General features: G+C 42.8%; 1 protein-coding gene across 1 annotated transcript in view; it reads left to right on the top strand.

Moving 5' to 3' along the window:
• COLEC10 (collectin subfamily member 10) overlaps positions 1-15,536 on the top strand; it is a 65,695-nt gene that overhangs the window by 28,708 nt on the left and 21,451 nt on the right. The window contains exon 2 of the mRNA XM_033930054.1: positions 697-768. Within this exon, the coding sequence (XP_033785945.1) occupies positions 697-768 (72 nt within the window). The remainder of the gene's footprint in view (positions 1-696; positions 769-15,536) is intronic.

Raw genomic sequence — 15,536 nt, 5'->3', positions numbered from 1 at the left:
TAGATCTTGCATGGCGTTCTTCCTTCTCTAATGCCACTATCTTGGAATTCAACGAGACCTGAAGCTACCAGATCAATCCAAAAACTTAAACTATCTTTCCTCCCGTTAAAAGGCGTTATCTATGCTGGAAAATTAGGGAAATCTCCTTTCTTCAAAATCACTGAGCTTTGGAATAACCTTCCTGCCCTGCTGCAGAATCTGGGCTCCTTCCAATTATTCCAAAAGCATCTGAAAACTTGGCTATTCTCAAAAAATGTAAATCTCGCTACCCTCTTTATAATCACTAATTCTTATTATGTTTTCCCTTCCTTATATTAAAGTTCCTGTAAACTGTGCCGAGCTCTATCTTTATAGAGAGGATGCGGTATATAAACCTAAGGTTTAGTTTAGTTTTTTATTTTTACTTTTATACGTTAGTGTTTATGTAAACCGCTGAGCCCTCTGAGTAAGATTCAACGGTATATCAAATCCGAATAAACATAAAGAGAGAGAGTGCATTGATGGAACATTTTAAAGTTTTTTCAAAGGAAAAAAAAACATTCATGACATTTCTCTTCTGCCTAACTCAAAAGCATTTGGATAATTTTCTCACTGCATGTGAAGAAATTTATGTTTTGATGAGTGGTTTCTAAATTAAAATAATAAATATGTTTAAAAAAACAACCCGTGAATTATGTTGTCTTTTCTGTCTTCAAGGTGAAAAAGGTGAAAAGGGAACTCCTGGAGAAACTGGAAAACTTGGAAAAGAAGGTCCCGTGGGATCAAAGGGTATGTATGTTTTACTACGTTACTGCTGTATATTTCTGTAATAAGAACATAAGAGTTGTCCTATTGCAGTGAATCGCAAGATTCTGAGTGCGCCGCCAGGAATTGAAGGACACATGAGTGTCACTTCCAGCAGTAGTGCCTCTCTTCCTTTCCACCCCCACACAAACCTCGTCTTGTTTTCCCTGAGCTCAGGGCTGTCTGGAGGGCCTCCAAGCATATGTGGACGTCTATGGGATGATGTTGTGTGCATGCTTGGAGGCCCTCCAGAAATGGCCCCAAGCTCAGTGAAAATGAGACAAGTATAGCGGCACCAGAAAAGGTTCAAAGAAGAGCGACCAAGATGATAAAGGGGATGGAACTCTTCTTGTATGAGGAAAGACTAGAAAGGTTAGGGCTCTTCAGCTTGGAAAAGAGACGACTGATGGGAGATATGAGAGGAGTAGAATGGGTAGAAGTGGATTGATTTTTTTCACTCTATCTAAATTACAAAGACTAGGGGATACTCGATGGAGTTACAGGGAAATACTTTTAAAACCTATAGGAGGAAATATTTTTTCACTCAGAAAATAGTTAAGCTCTGGAAAGAGTGGATAACATAGCTGGTTTTAAGAAAAGTTTGGACAATTTCCTGGAGGAAAAATCCATAGTCTGTTATTGAGAAAGATTTGGGGGAAGCCAATGCTTGCCCTGTATCGGAAGCATGGAATATTGCTACTCCTTGGGTTTTGGCCAGGTACTAGTAACCTGGATTGGCCACCATGAGAATGGGCTATTGGGCTAGAAGGACCATTGGTCTGACCCAGTATGGCTGTTCTTATGCTCTTACATGTGCCAAGTATAGGACAATCAAGCCATTGTAATATCACTGATGAGGTTGGCTCTGAGACACTGTGGAATTATAACATCACAATCTCAGCTCTGGAATGTTGCTCTCATTGGGGTTCCGGAATCTTACTGTCCTTTGAGATGCTGGAATGTTGCTACTCCTTGGGTTTTGGCCAGGTACTAGGGACCTGGATTGGCCACTATGAGAATGGGCTACTGGGCTTGATGGACCATTGGTCTGACCCAGTAAGGCTATTCTTATGTGCAGGGCGGGGTTGTAGGTGTGCCACAGGAAAACATTTGCCCTATTGAGCCAGAACAAAGTCTGTCTGCCTAGTATCCTGTTTCCAACAGCAGCCAGTCCAGGTCTCAAGAACTTGGTGGAGTCCTGAAAAGATTCCATGCTCTTTAACATCAGGGATAAGCAGTAGTTTTCCCCTAGTCTACCCCCAATAATGGTTTATGGACTTTTCCTCCAATATTTTCAAACCCTTTTTAAACTTCTGAGTGTCCTCTAGTCTTTGTACTTTTTGAAAGAATAATCGATTTGCATTTCCCTGTTGCACTCCATTCAGGATTCTATAGACTACTGTCATACAGTAATGTTCTTTCACCTGTCTCTTCTCCATGCTGAAGAGCTCTAACCTCTTTTGCCATGCCTCATATAGTTGTTCCAGTCCCTTAATCATTTTGGTTGCCCTTCTCTGTACCTTTTCTAGTTCCACTTTATCTTTTTTGAGATGTGGCAACCTTTTTTGAGATGTGCAATCTTTTTTGAGATTGCAGAGAGTACTCAAAGTATAGTCTCACCATGGATTGATTTAGAGGCATTTTGAAATTCTTTGTTGGGGAGGGGTGGGTTTCTCTCTCTCTTCAGTGGTATTGCTTAGACTGTTTTAGGTATGGAGAAGTCAACGTAGTAATACTGTTCTGGCTACTGTTAATAATCATAACACATTGTGCTCACAGTTAATTTTAGAATTCAGTTTGTTTATGTATTGTTTTTTAAGATTTTACATGGTATCTTTGCTCCTCTTGTTCCTCTGCTATGGAATGTTTATAGATTTTCATATGCGAGAGGCATTCGCCGATTTAAACTCTCTCTTCCTTCTAGGAAAGGAATTCAAGGAGTTAAGAATTTTAGCAGCTCTCTGGCATTTAAATTTCCCCAACTATGGAATGAACTTCCCCTAATTTTGAGGTGTCCCATTTCCTCCCAACTCTTCCGTAAACTTCTAAAAACTTTTCTATTTGCTAAACATTTTGAAAACTAAGGGCTCCTTTTTATCAAGCCGCGCTAGCCGCTAACGCCTCCCATGATCAGGCAGTAGTTTTTAGGCCAGCCCGGGGGTTAACGCGTGATGAAAAGTCGCGCGCGTTAACCCCGCTAGCGCGGCTTGATAAAAGGAGCCCCAACTCTCTTGTATTTCAGTTTACTTTATTTTTTTTAATTTATTGTTAACCGCGTCGAGCTTCCTTTGGTTGAAGACCCGGTATATAATGTTTAATTTTCAATCTTTTCCCCTCTTATCCCACCCATATGTGTTTTCCCTTATTTGTTTTTTTTTATTCTGCTCAAATATATTGTAATTTCTCCCCCTACTTACCCTAATGTTTCCAATTAGTCCTGTAATTAAATTGTTTTGTCTTGTTTGTTTGTTTTTTGTTAATCTTTTTTTTTTTTATATATATTGTAATTTTAAACATGTGTTAATCGCTTTGAAATTGAAAAAGCGATCAATCAAATATATTATTAAACTTGGAAACTTGGAAACTTGGTTAAGTTTTAGTTCAGTTTAGTTTAGCATTTATGGCAAGAGGGATAAGTTAGGAATCAAGGATCTTCAGACTGCCCATCAGGTAGCTTAATCCTCATCAGGCTGCAATCCTCATTGATCCAACTTCACGGTCTATCATATCTATCTTTTAGTATTCCTATTTTTATCCTTTCTAATGTGATTTAAGGAAGTATCTTGCAGCACCGCCAGCTGAGGACCTCCTCCAAAGACAACTAGAACTCCCCTCCGCCAAGCGCAGCAGTCGCTGGCAGCATCCCCGAGCCACTGAGGTGCCAGCATCTGTGATTCAGGGACGCTACTGCTGCCTGCCAAGCTTGGCAAAATGGACCGCTGGTCACCTGCAGCGGAACTCCTCAGCTGACATATCTTGGGGATCCTCATCAGCTGGATGAGGATCCCCAAGATATGTCAGCTGAGGACTTTATATTTTATATTTACATTAGGTTCATTTTACAAAGTATGCATTCTTCCCAATTAATATTTCCAAATTAATAAAGTGTCTTTGCTTATTTGTAAATGGGTCTCTACCAGATCCTTTAATTCAGTAGCACAATTAAATGAAATAACTACTTCTGAAGTTTATAAGGACAGTTGGGTACGGAGTCAATTACTTGTGGGGACGGGCGGGAATGGATTCGATTCCAGCGGGGACGGGTTTGATTCCATTGGGGATGGGCGGGGACAGGCTTGATTTCTGTCCCCGCACAACTCTCTAATAGAAAACTGTCTAAAAACAGTGTTTCAAAATGGCAATATGGACATTATAGATGTATGATTTTAGAAGAACAACTTGCTGTTTTATTGGTGACAGAATCTTGGTTAGAAGACACAGCTCAAGTTATGTCTCAATTATGTCCAACAAGGTTTGGGATATTGTATGTGGCATGGAGAGATGGGAAGGGAGGAAGAGTTTTGAGAAGAAACTGTAGGGGAGATAAAGGGGATGAAATGTTAATTGGTTTGTTGATGATAAGGGGAGGATATTGAGTATTTTGGTGATGTGCTGTGCCTCTAGCAGAGAATCTTTGGAGGTTCTGAGGAGGTGCTGGGACTGATGACAGAAATGGCCTTGGATTTCACTAGGCTAATTGTGCAGGGAGACTTTAATGTCCAATGGTAAAATAAGAAGGTGACGGGACAAAAGTGCACGAGACTTCAGTGCGCAGACAAATCAGCACATGACCCCCAGCACGCCACCTAAAAAGTTACTTTTAAAGAGCTCTGACAGGGGGGGGGAACCCCCCACTTTACTTCATATTCTTCGCGCTGCCATTGGGTGGGGTGTGGGGAGTGCAACCCCCCCACATTATAGAGAAAACTTAACTTTTTCCTAAAAAATTGGGAAAAAGTTAAGTTTACTCTATAATGGAGAGTTCCAAGCCCCCCCCAACGGCAGCACAGAGTATGAAGTAAACTGGGGGGGTTCCCCACTTACACTCCACGTCGGAGCTCTTTAAAAGTAACTTTTTAGGTGGCACACTAGGGTCTTGCGCCGATTTGTCTGCGCTGCAATGTCAGTGCACCGAAGTCCCGCGTGCGAATGACTATGAACCAAATAAGAGTGATGGAAGAACATATACCAAGTTACAGCGTTGGTATATTTGAGTGACTGGGTGATTGTGGGCAAGTCTAAGAGTGAACCAGGGGGGGGAGAGTGTGGCACAATAGTTAAAGCTACAGCCACAGATCCCTGCGGTTGTGGGTAGAAAATGACACAGAGACAAATTTGTCTCCGTCTCTGCAGGAACTCAATTTCCCCATCTCATCCCCGCGAGTTTTGTCGATGACCCTGTCCCGTTCCTGTAAGCTCTGCCTTAACTGTACAAGCCTTGAACACTTATGATTTTTAAAGTGTTTGAGGCTTGTGTAGATGAGGACAGAGTTTGCAGGAATGGGGCAGGGACAGGAAAAGAACTCGACGGGACGGGAAAATGAGTTCCCGCAGGGACAGGGAAAAATTTGTCCCCGTGTCATTCTTTAATTGTAGGTTTAAACCCACACCTCCTTGTGACCCTGGGAAAGTCACCTAATCCCCCCATTGCCCCAGGTACATTAGAAAGATTGTGAGCCCACTGGGACAGATTGGGAAAATGCTTGAGTAGCTGAATAAATTCATGTAAACCATTCTGAGCTCCCCTAGGAGAACAGTATAGAAAATTGAATAAATAAAAATATTGGAAAAATAAAGAGCCTGTTAACAGTTTACACCAGTTTTGTCTGACTTCTTGATACCATGGATCTTATTCTATTGTGGTCTTTACCCCCTGTTCTCATTCCTTTCCCCTGCTCATAGACCATCCGTGGTGTCTCCCCTCTTCTGCAAACTGCTTAATGTTTTTTTAGGCTACAATGACTCAATTATTAGAGAGAGTCTTATGACAAGTTTTGAAGTTTGGATCAGAGCTGAGAATGGGTCAAATGGGTCAACAATATTGGATGGGTCATGTAAATAAAATTTATCTGTAGCAGTTCAACATTTTAATATAATGTTGAAAATAATGTTTTCTCTTCCAATTTCAGTATACTGTAATGTAATAAAATGGAAAAAAAAATCTACAGAATTATTTAGGCCTACTTACTTATCTCTAGGATGATTGGCCGATCAATTAAGTTTAATTCTATGTTTACATGTTATGACATACACGTGACCATTCCGACCTCACATTGTTGATCAGAATTCTAATGTTAGTAGTAATAATAATAACTTTATTTTTCTATACCGCCAACACCCAAAAAGTTCTAGGCAGTTCACAGAATAAAAAGGACTGGACATTCCAGTGATGACACAAAGCTTACAGAAAAGCAGTACAATATTTCAATAGTAAAAAATACAATAAGAAACTAGGACATAGGGCTCCTTTTACTAAGGTGTGTTAGGGTATTAATGCGTGGAGTAGCACACGCTACAATGCCGTGCGCACTAGACGCTAACGCCTCCATAGAGCTTGCATTAGTATTTTCATCTATCACGCAGTTTTGCGTGTGGTAATCTTCAGCGTGCGCTAAAAACGCTAGCGCTCTTTAGTAAAAGGAGCCCATAGTCATAATCAAGTAACAAAATTTTTTAACAAATTTTCTAAAGGTGCAATAAGATGCAGATTGTTGAATCAGGTCATTTAACCATACTTGAACTTTACCTGCTTGATAAGCCAAATATCGATCAAAATATTTTTTATAACGGCAATTTTTGGGATTAGGAAAAGTAAATAAACCAGTACGCTGAGTAGGCCTAGTTGAACGGTACCATTCAAAATGAGAGAGGAGATATAGCGGTGCTTTAATTCCAAAACATACTATTTGGAGGCTTAAAGCTTGCCCCATCTGTCTTCAACTTGCCAGTATTAAGGAGGAGCTCTGCAAACTTAAACAGGAATTGAATACAATTAAAGCAGCTTCCATCACTCCACAAAATCATACCAACTTACCACCTCTACCTCAAAGAATAAAACAGCCCAGGAATAAATGGGTCACAGTAGGCTCAGGAAGACTGCGACATGTAACACAGAAACATCCACCTTCACTAATATTACCTCTACAGAATTCCTTCGCTCCACTAGTGCACTGCGATACTCAGGAAAACAGAAGGGAGGTAGGACTGGAACCAATGAAGGTAACTCAAGAGAACAGGCGCACCCTAAGTACAAATAAAAAAGCCAAAAACAGAAAACTATTACTGTTGGGGGATTCCATCATCAGAGGCATTAACCTTGGAACACAAGACGAGGAAACCAAAATAGTGAAATGTCTTCCAGGATCCTCAGCTACCAGGAGTTCCAGGCAAATACTGACTATAATTAAGGAAGAAACTAAGGATTTTAACACTGATGTTGTTATCCATCTGGGAACAAATGACCTGGCCAACAACTCCACACTTGCAGCACAGAAAGCTTTTCGGGAGCTTGGTGAGGGCGTGAAACCTTTTGTAAAGACTTTAGCTTTTTCTGAAATACTGCCTGCATATGGAAAGGGAGAGCAAAGAGTGAAAAACACAGAGGACTTTAATAGATGGCTCAGAGCCTGGTGTCATCAAGAAGGCTTCAGGTACATAGGAGGATGGGGAAATACATGGAAGGACAAGAAGCTATATTGCACTGATGGGCTACATATTACTACAGCAGGAAAAAGAAACCTTGCAGAGAAATTTAGACAATATTTTTCTAGGCATTTAAACTAGAAGGTGGGGGTGGTGTATGTACGAAGGACAATTATAGAGACCACCCCCGGCAAAAGAAAAGATGTGATAGTAGTAAAGGTTGCAACATAAGCAATATCAGCAACTCATTTCTTAGTATTGCAACGGAAAGTGAAACGACACAAAAATCCATACGAAAAAGGAGATTATCGCTGAAAAATAGCTGGAAAGCGATGACCACAAATGCTTGCAGTCTAAGCAACAAAGTTCATGATCTGCAAGCCCTGATATTAGAGGCAGATCTAGATATTGTTGCTATCACAGAGACATGGTTCAGTGAATCACATGGATGGGATGCAAACATACCGGGATATAATCTTTTTAGGAAGGACAGAGATGGTCATAAAGGTGGAGGAGTAGCTCTCTATGTAAAGATCAATATCCAAGCGACCGAAATGCAAGGGACCTGGGGAGAGGAAGAAGCGATATGGATTGCTCTGAAAAGAGAAGATGGAACTTCTATCTACGTGGGTGTAGTCTACAGACCTCCGACTCAATCGCAGCAAATTGATAAGGATCTGATAGTGGATATCCAAAAGTTTGGAAGGAAAGAGGAGGTTCTGTTGTTGGAAGATTTCAACCTGCCGGATGCGGACTGGAATGTTCCGTCTGGGGAATCGGAAAGAAGTAGGGAGATTGTGTATGCCTTTCAAGAGGCTCTGCTCAGACAAATGGTGACGGAACCCACAAGGGAAAAAGCGATATTGGATCTGGTCCTCACAAATGGAGAGAGTACCTCTAATGTTCGAGTGGGTGCTCACCTGGGTAGTAGCGATCATCAAACGGTTTGGTTTGATATAACGGCTAAAGTGGAGAGCGGCCGCACGATACTTAAAGTCCTAGATTTCAAACGTACGGACTTTAATGCAATGGGAAAGTACCTGAAGAAAGAGCTGTTAGGATGGGAGGACATAAGAGAAGTGGAAAGACAGTGGTCTAAGCTGAAAGGAGCGATAAAAATGGCTACGGACCTTTATGTGAAGAAAATCAATAAAAACAAGAGAAAAAGGAAGCCGATATGGTTCTCCAACCTAGTGGCTGAGAAAATAAAGGCGAAAGAGTTGGCGTTCATGAAATATAAAAAAACCCAAGAAGAGGAGAGCAGAAAGGACTACAGGGTGAAACTGAAAGAAGCCAAGAGAGAGATACGTTTGGCGAAGGCACAGGTGGAAGAACAAATGGCTAAAAATGTAAAAAAGGGAGATAAAAATTTTTTCAGATATATTAGTGAAAGGAGGAAGATAAAAAATGGAATTGCTAGGCTAAAAGATGCTGGGAACAAATATGTGGAGAGTGATGAGGAGAAAGCAAATGTGCTAAACAAATACTTCTGTTCTGTGTTCACAGAAGAAAATCCTGGAGAAGGACCGAGATTGTCTGGCAAAGTTACACGAGAAAATGGAGTAGATACTGCGCCGTTCACGGAGGAGGGTGTTTATGAGCAACTTGAAAAACTGAAGGTGGACAAAGCGATGGGACCAGACGGGATCCATCCCAGGATACTAAGGGAGCTCAGAGAGGTTCTGGCGAGTCCTATTAAAGACTTGTTCAACAAATCTCTGGAGACGGGAGTGATTCCTGGGGATTGGAGGAGAGCGGATGTGGTCCCTATTCATAAAAGTGGTCACAGGGATGAAGCAGGAAACTACAGGCCGGTGAGCCTCACTTCAGTTGTTGGAAAAATAATGGAAGTGTTGCTGAAAGAAAGGATAGTGTACTTCCTTGAATCTAATGGGTTACAGGATCCGAGGCAACATGGCTTTACAAAAGGTAAATCGTGCCAAATGAACCTGATTGAATTTTTTGATTGGGTGACCAGACACCTGGATCGAGGACATATGCTAGATGTAATTTACTTGGATTTCAGCAAAGCCTTTGATACAGTTCCTCATAGGAGGCTGTTGAACAAACTTGAAGGGCTGAAGTTAGGACCCAAAGTGGTGAACTGGATCAGAAACTGGCTGTCAGACAGACGCCAGAGGGTGGTGGTTAATGGAAGTCGCTCGAAGGAAGGAAAGGTGACTGGTGGAGTCCCTCAGGGTTCGGTGCTGGGGCCAAACCTGTTCAATATGTATGTGAGTGACATTGCTGAAGGGTTAGAAGGAAAAGTATGCCTTTTTGCAGATGATACCAAGATTTGTAACAGAGTAGACACCGAAGAGGGAGTGGAAAATATGAAAAAGGATCTGCAAAAGTTAGAGGAATGGTCTAATGCCTGGCAACTAAAATTCAATGCAAAGAAATGCAGAGTAATGCATTTGGGGATTAATAATAGGAAGGAACCGTATATGCTGGGAGGAGAGAAGCTGATATGCACGGACGGGGAGAGGGACCTTGGGGTGATAGTGTCCGAAGATCTAAAGGCGAAAAAACAGTGTGACAAGGCAGTGGCGGCTGCCAGAAGGATGCTGGGCTGTATAAAGAGAGGCGTAGTCAGTAGAAGGAAGAAGGTGTTGATGCCCCTGTACAGGTCATTGGTGAGACCCCATTTGGAGTATTGTGTTCAGTTTTGGAGACCATATCTGTCGAAAGACGTAAGAAGACTTGAGGCGGTCCAGAGGAGGGCGACGAAAATGATAGGAGGCTTGTGCCAGAAGACGTATGAGGAGAGACTGGAAGCCCTGAATATGAATACCCTAGAGGAAAGGAGAGACAGGGGAGATATGATTCAGACGTTCAAATACTTGAAGGGTATTAACGTAGAACAAAATCTTTTCCAGAGAAAGGAAAATGGTAAAACCAGAGGACATAATTTGAGGTTGAGGGGTGGTAGATTCAGGGGCAATGTTAGGAAATTCTACTTTACGGAGAGGGTAATGGATGCCTGGAATGCGCTCCCGAGAGAGGTAGTGGAGAGTAAAACTGTGACTGAGTTCAAAGAAGCGTGGGATGAACACAGAAGATTTAGAATCAGAAAATAATATTAAATATTGAACTAGGCCAGTTACTGGGCAGACTTGCACAGTCTGTGTCTGTGTATGGCCGTTTGGTGGAGGATGGGCAGGGAGGGCTTCAATGGCTGGGAGGGTGTAGATGGGCTGGAGTAAGTCTTAACAGAGATTTTGGCAGTTGGAACCCAAGCACTGTACCGGGTAAAGCTTTGGATTCTTGCCCAGAAATAGCTAAGAAGAAAAATTACAAAAAAATAAAAATAAAAAAAATTTAAATTTAAATTTAAATTGAATCAGGTTGGGCAGACTGGATGGACCATTCGGGTCTTTATCTGCCGTCATCTACTATGTTACTATGTAATCCAAATAACATTTTATAGCAAATACAAGATGTTTAAGAATGACTGTAACAACAACCACAAAGGAGACAGACACCTTTGCAAAAATCACAGCAAGATCCAAGAAGAAGAACAAAGAGAGGCCTGGTCTTCAAACCAATAAAAATCATACACGAAACAGTTCAGTCAAATAGAGGCTTCTGGTAAATCATGGACTCAACATAGACTTTTTTGTAGCTAGAGTGCCTGCATCAGGAGTCCTAGAATAAATTATAAAACTGCCATTTAATATAAATGCATAAATAAAAATAAAAACAATAATTTTAAAATCAGTAGTGTTAGAGAAAAGCATGAATGATCAAACATGCATACCCTGTGAGATAAATGACAAACCAAAAATGAGAATCAAATCAAAAAAGAGTACAGAAATAAAATTTTTCACATATTTACATTATATTACATTAGGGATTTATATTCCGCCATTACCTTGCAGTTCAAGGAAGATTACAAAAGAGTTAAAGATGGTGATTTACAAAAAAGATTTCTGGTCCTTTTGGGGGAAAAAATAGTAGAGCAGGTGGATTTGGGAGTTCGGAGGGATAGAGGGATGAAAGAAGGAAGATTTCTGGTCCTTTTTGGGGAAAAAGGAGTAGAGTAGGTTGATTTGGGGGTTCGTGGAGTTAGAGGGATGAAAGAAGGAAGATTTCTGGTCCTCTTTTGGAGGGGAAAGAGTAGAGCAGGTTGATTTGGGGGTTCGGGAGGTTAGAGGGATGAAAGAAGGAAGATTTATGGTCCTTTTTGGGGAAAAAAAGAGTAGAGCAGGTTGATTTGGGGGTTCTGGAGGTTAGAGGGATGAAAGAAGGAAAATTTCTGGTCCTTTTTAGGGAAAAAAGAGTAGAACAGGTTGATTTGGGAGTTTGGGGGGGGGGTTAGAGGGATGAAAGAAGGAAGCTTGAGAGGTTAGGACTTTTTCAGGGAATTTTTGAAAAGTATAGTCTTTATTTCTTTTCTGAAAGTTTTGTAATCTGGGGTCGTTCTCAGAAGGTTGGCGATTTGATTGTCTATTTTTGCTGCTTGAGTGGCTAGGAGGCCATCATATAACTTTTTTTATATGTTATTCGCTGTTTTCTATTAAAAACCATCGTGAATATGGTGAAACCGCAAATAACATGGTTGGAGACCTGGCCTGTTCCTGAAGGAGAGGCAAAACACGGTGAAGAAAGTGCTGGGACTCAGCGATTTTCTCTGTAAACTCTTGGAATCAGCGATTTCTCTATGCAAGCTGATGTAATTTGGGGGGAGGAGCCAGCAAGATAAAAACCTCGAATAATCGAAACCGCGAATACGGAGGGAGAAGAGTACATTGTTCATAAGTCAAGCACGTTACATTGTTGCAAGATCGAACATCACATCAAATATGCTCTACAGAGGCTTAAATGAGGTAGTTAGAAGGACAAGAAAGAGCCATTAAAAACTTAAAAACAGGTTTAAATAATATAGGACACGCTAAAATACCCCACGCGCTAGCCGCTACTGCCTCCTCTTGAGCAGGTGGTAGTTTTTCAGCTAACGCACGCTATAGCTCACGCTAATCCGGTACGTGCGCTAAAAATGCTAGCGCACCTTCATAAAAGGAGCCCTTAGGGCCCCTTTTATTAAACTGCGCCAACAGTTTCTAGCATGAGGAGCTGCGCCGAATGGCCCGCGCTGTTCTCGATGCTCATATTACTATTGGGAGCAGCACGGGCCATTCAGCACAGCTCTCTGCGCTAAAAACTGCTAGCACAGTTTAATAGAAGAGGGGGTTAGTTTCAGGTCAAGAAACAACAGACTCAGGGCTCCTTTTACTAAGCTGCGCTAGCGGTGTTAGCACGCGCGCTAGATGCTAATGGCACCATTGAGCTGGCATTAGTTTTTACGCATAGCGCGGGAGGGCAGCGCGCGCTAAAAATGCTAGCACACCTTAGTAAAAGGAGCCCTCAGTTTCAGATCGTGAAACTCCAAAATCAGTTTCTAATTGAAAAACCCCATGCTTCCCACAGAAACGTAATCAAAAGAAACTTACCACTGTGGTAAGAATAACTATTAACCATCTCAGTCGTGGGCATTGGACAGTTTGTATAATGTGATTTGAAATTGCTCTGTTCCGAAATAAAATGCGGACTCAGAGGAGCTCATGAGTGGGGAACAGGCTGAAAAATTGGAGCACATAGAGGTAAGTAAGGAGGATGTCCTCAAACAGATAGACAGGTTAAAATGCGGCAAATCACCGGGTCTGGACGGGATCCACCCAAGGGTTCTGAAGGAACTAAGACAAGAAATAGCGGACACAATCCAGCATGTTTGCAACCTATCCTTAAGAACTGGAGAGGTACCAGAGGACTGGAGATTGGCGAATGTCACACCTATCTTCAAAAAGGGATCGAGGGGTGACCCCGGGAACTACAGGCCGGTGAGCCTGACTTCAATTATAGGGAAGATGGTGGAAGCTATGATCAAGGACAGCATTTGCGAGCACATTGAGAGAAATGGCCTACTGAGAAAAAGCCAGCACGGATTCTATAAGGGAAGGTCGTGCTTAACGAACCTTCTGTACTTCTTTGAGGGAATAAGCAGTCGGGTGGACAATGGGGAACCCGTCGACATCATTTACCTCGATTTCCAAAAGGCTTTCGACAAGGTTCCACATGAAAGGCTGCTTAGGAAGCTGTGGAACCACGGGGTGGGAGGGGATGTGCACAGATGGATCGAGCACTGGTTGTCGGGTAGACTGCAGAGGGTCGGAGTAAAGGGCCAATTTTCTGACTGGCGGGGAGTCACGAGCGGTGTGCCACAGGGATCGGTGCTGGGGCCGTTACTCTTCAACATATTTATCAATGACCTGGAAAATGAGGCAAAGTGCGAGGTTATAAAATTTGCAGACGATACCAAACTGTGCAGCAGAGTTAGCTCCAGGGAGGAGTGTGAGGACCTGCAAAGGGACCTAGACAAGCTGGAAGACTGGGCAAACAAATGGCAAATGCGCTTTAACATGAAAAAATGTAAGGTCATGCATATAGGGAAAAAGAACCCGTTGTTCAACTACAAAATGGGGGGGGGCATTGTTGGGAGAAAGCAGTCTTGAGAGAGACTTGGGTGTGCTGGTGGATGCATCACTGAAGCCATCTGCACAGTGCGCAGCGGCCTCGAAAAAAGCCAACAGGATGCTGGGCATCATAAAGAGGGGCATAACAACCAGGACGCGGGAAGTCATCATGCCATTGTATCGATCGATGGTGCGTCCTCATCTGGAATACTGCGTTCAATATTGGTCGCCATACCACAAGAAAGACATGGCGGTACTTGAGAGAGTCCAAAGGAGAGCAACGAAACTGGTAAGAGGGCTGGAACACTGCCCATACGCTGAGAGGTTGGACAGGCTGGGGCTCTTCTCTCTGGAAAAAAGGAGGCTCAGGGGTGATATGATAGAGACCTTCAAGATCATGAGGGGCATAGAGAGGGTGGATAGGGACAGATTCTTCAGGCTGAAGGGGACAACAGGTACGAGGGGGCATTCGGAGAAACTCAAGGGAGATAGGTTCAAAACAAATGCAAGGAAGTTTTTCTTCACCCAAAGGGTCGTGGACACTTGGAATGCGCTACCGGAGGAAGTGATCGGGCAGAGTACGGTACAGGGATTCAAACAGAGACTGGACAGATTCCTGAGGGATAAAGGGATCGTGGGATACTGAGAAAGTATAGAAACCCAACCAGGTCGTGCATGTGCAAGACCGGAGGGCTAGGACTTTGATGGGAAGATAGGACTCATCAGGAAACCAAAGTGGCATGGAGGCCCCTTCTGATGATTTAGACAGGTCATGACCTGTTTGGGCCGCCGCGGGAGCGGACTGCTGGGCTAGATGGACCTATGGTCTGACCCGGCGGAGGCACTGCTTATGTTCTTATGTTCTTATGTTCTTATGAATGTTGGAAAATGTTCAGAGTGGTTGAAACTGCAAACAGTGAGCAGATTTTTGGCTGGGCAGCCTGCTTGAATTGTTCGAGCTGTCTACGGTTTAAGTCAAGGTCAGACAATGGATCGTTTAAACAGTATGGCATAAAAAATATGCATGTGGAGCTAAGAAAATGTGCCACGGGTCAAAGGCGTGATGGTTCACCTAGATCAGTGGTCTCAAGCTCGCGGCCCGGGGGCCACATGCGGCCCGCCAGGTACTAGTTTGAGGCCCTCGGTATGTTTATCACAATCACAAAAGTAAAATAAAAGTTTCTTGATCATATGTCTTTAGCTATAAATGACAATATTATTATTAAGACTTAGCCAAAAAGAAAGATTTCTTTAATAGGACATTAACAATTTTTTCGGTTCATAGACAAAAGCGCGCAACGACAAAGGTGCGCCAACAACCCAGCGCAGACAACTGAGCGCAAGGTGGAAGCGTGCCGAAGAAAACCAGTATTTTAATGGGCTCCGACAGGGGGTGTTGGTGGGGAAACCCCCCCCCACACTTTACTTAACAGAGATCGCGCCGGTGTTGTGGGGGGATTTGGGGGATTGTAACCCCCCTCATTTACTGGAAACTTAACTTTTTCCCTCTTTTTTAGGGAAAAAGTGAAGTTTTCAGTATAATGTGGGGGGTTACATCCCCCCAAACTCCCCACAATGCCGGCGCAATCTCTGTTAAGTAAAGTGGGGGGGTTCCCCACACACCCCCCGTCGGAGCCC

This window comes from Geotrypetes seraphini, chromosome 2, assembly GCF_902459505.1.
Source record: "Geotrypetes seraphini chromosome 2, aGeoSer1.1, whole genome shotgun sequence".
Taxonomy (NCBI): domain Eukaryota; kingdom Metazoa; phylum Chordata; class Amphibia; order Gymnophiona; family Dermophiidae; genus Geotrypetes; species Geotrypetes seraphini.
This window is presented reverse-complemented; position numbering and strand designations above follow the sequence as displayed.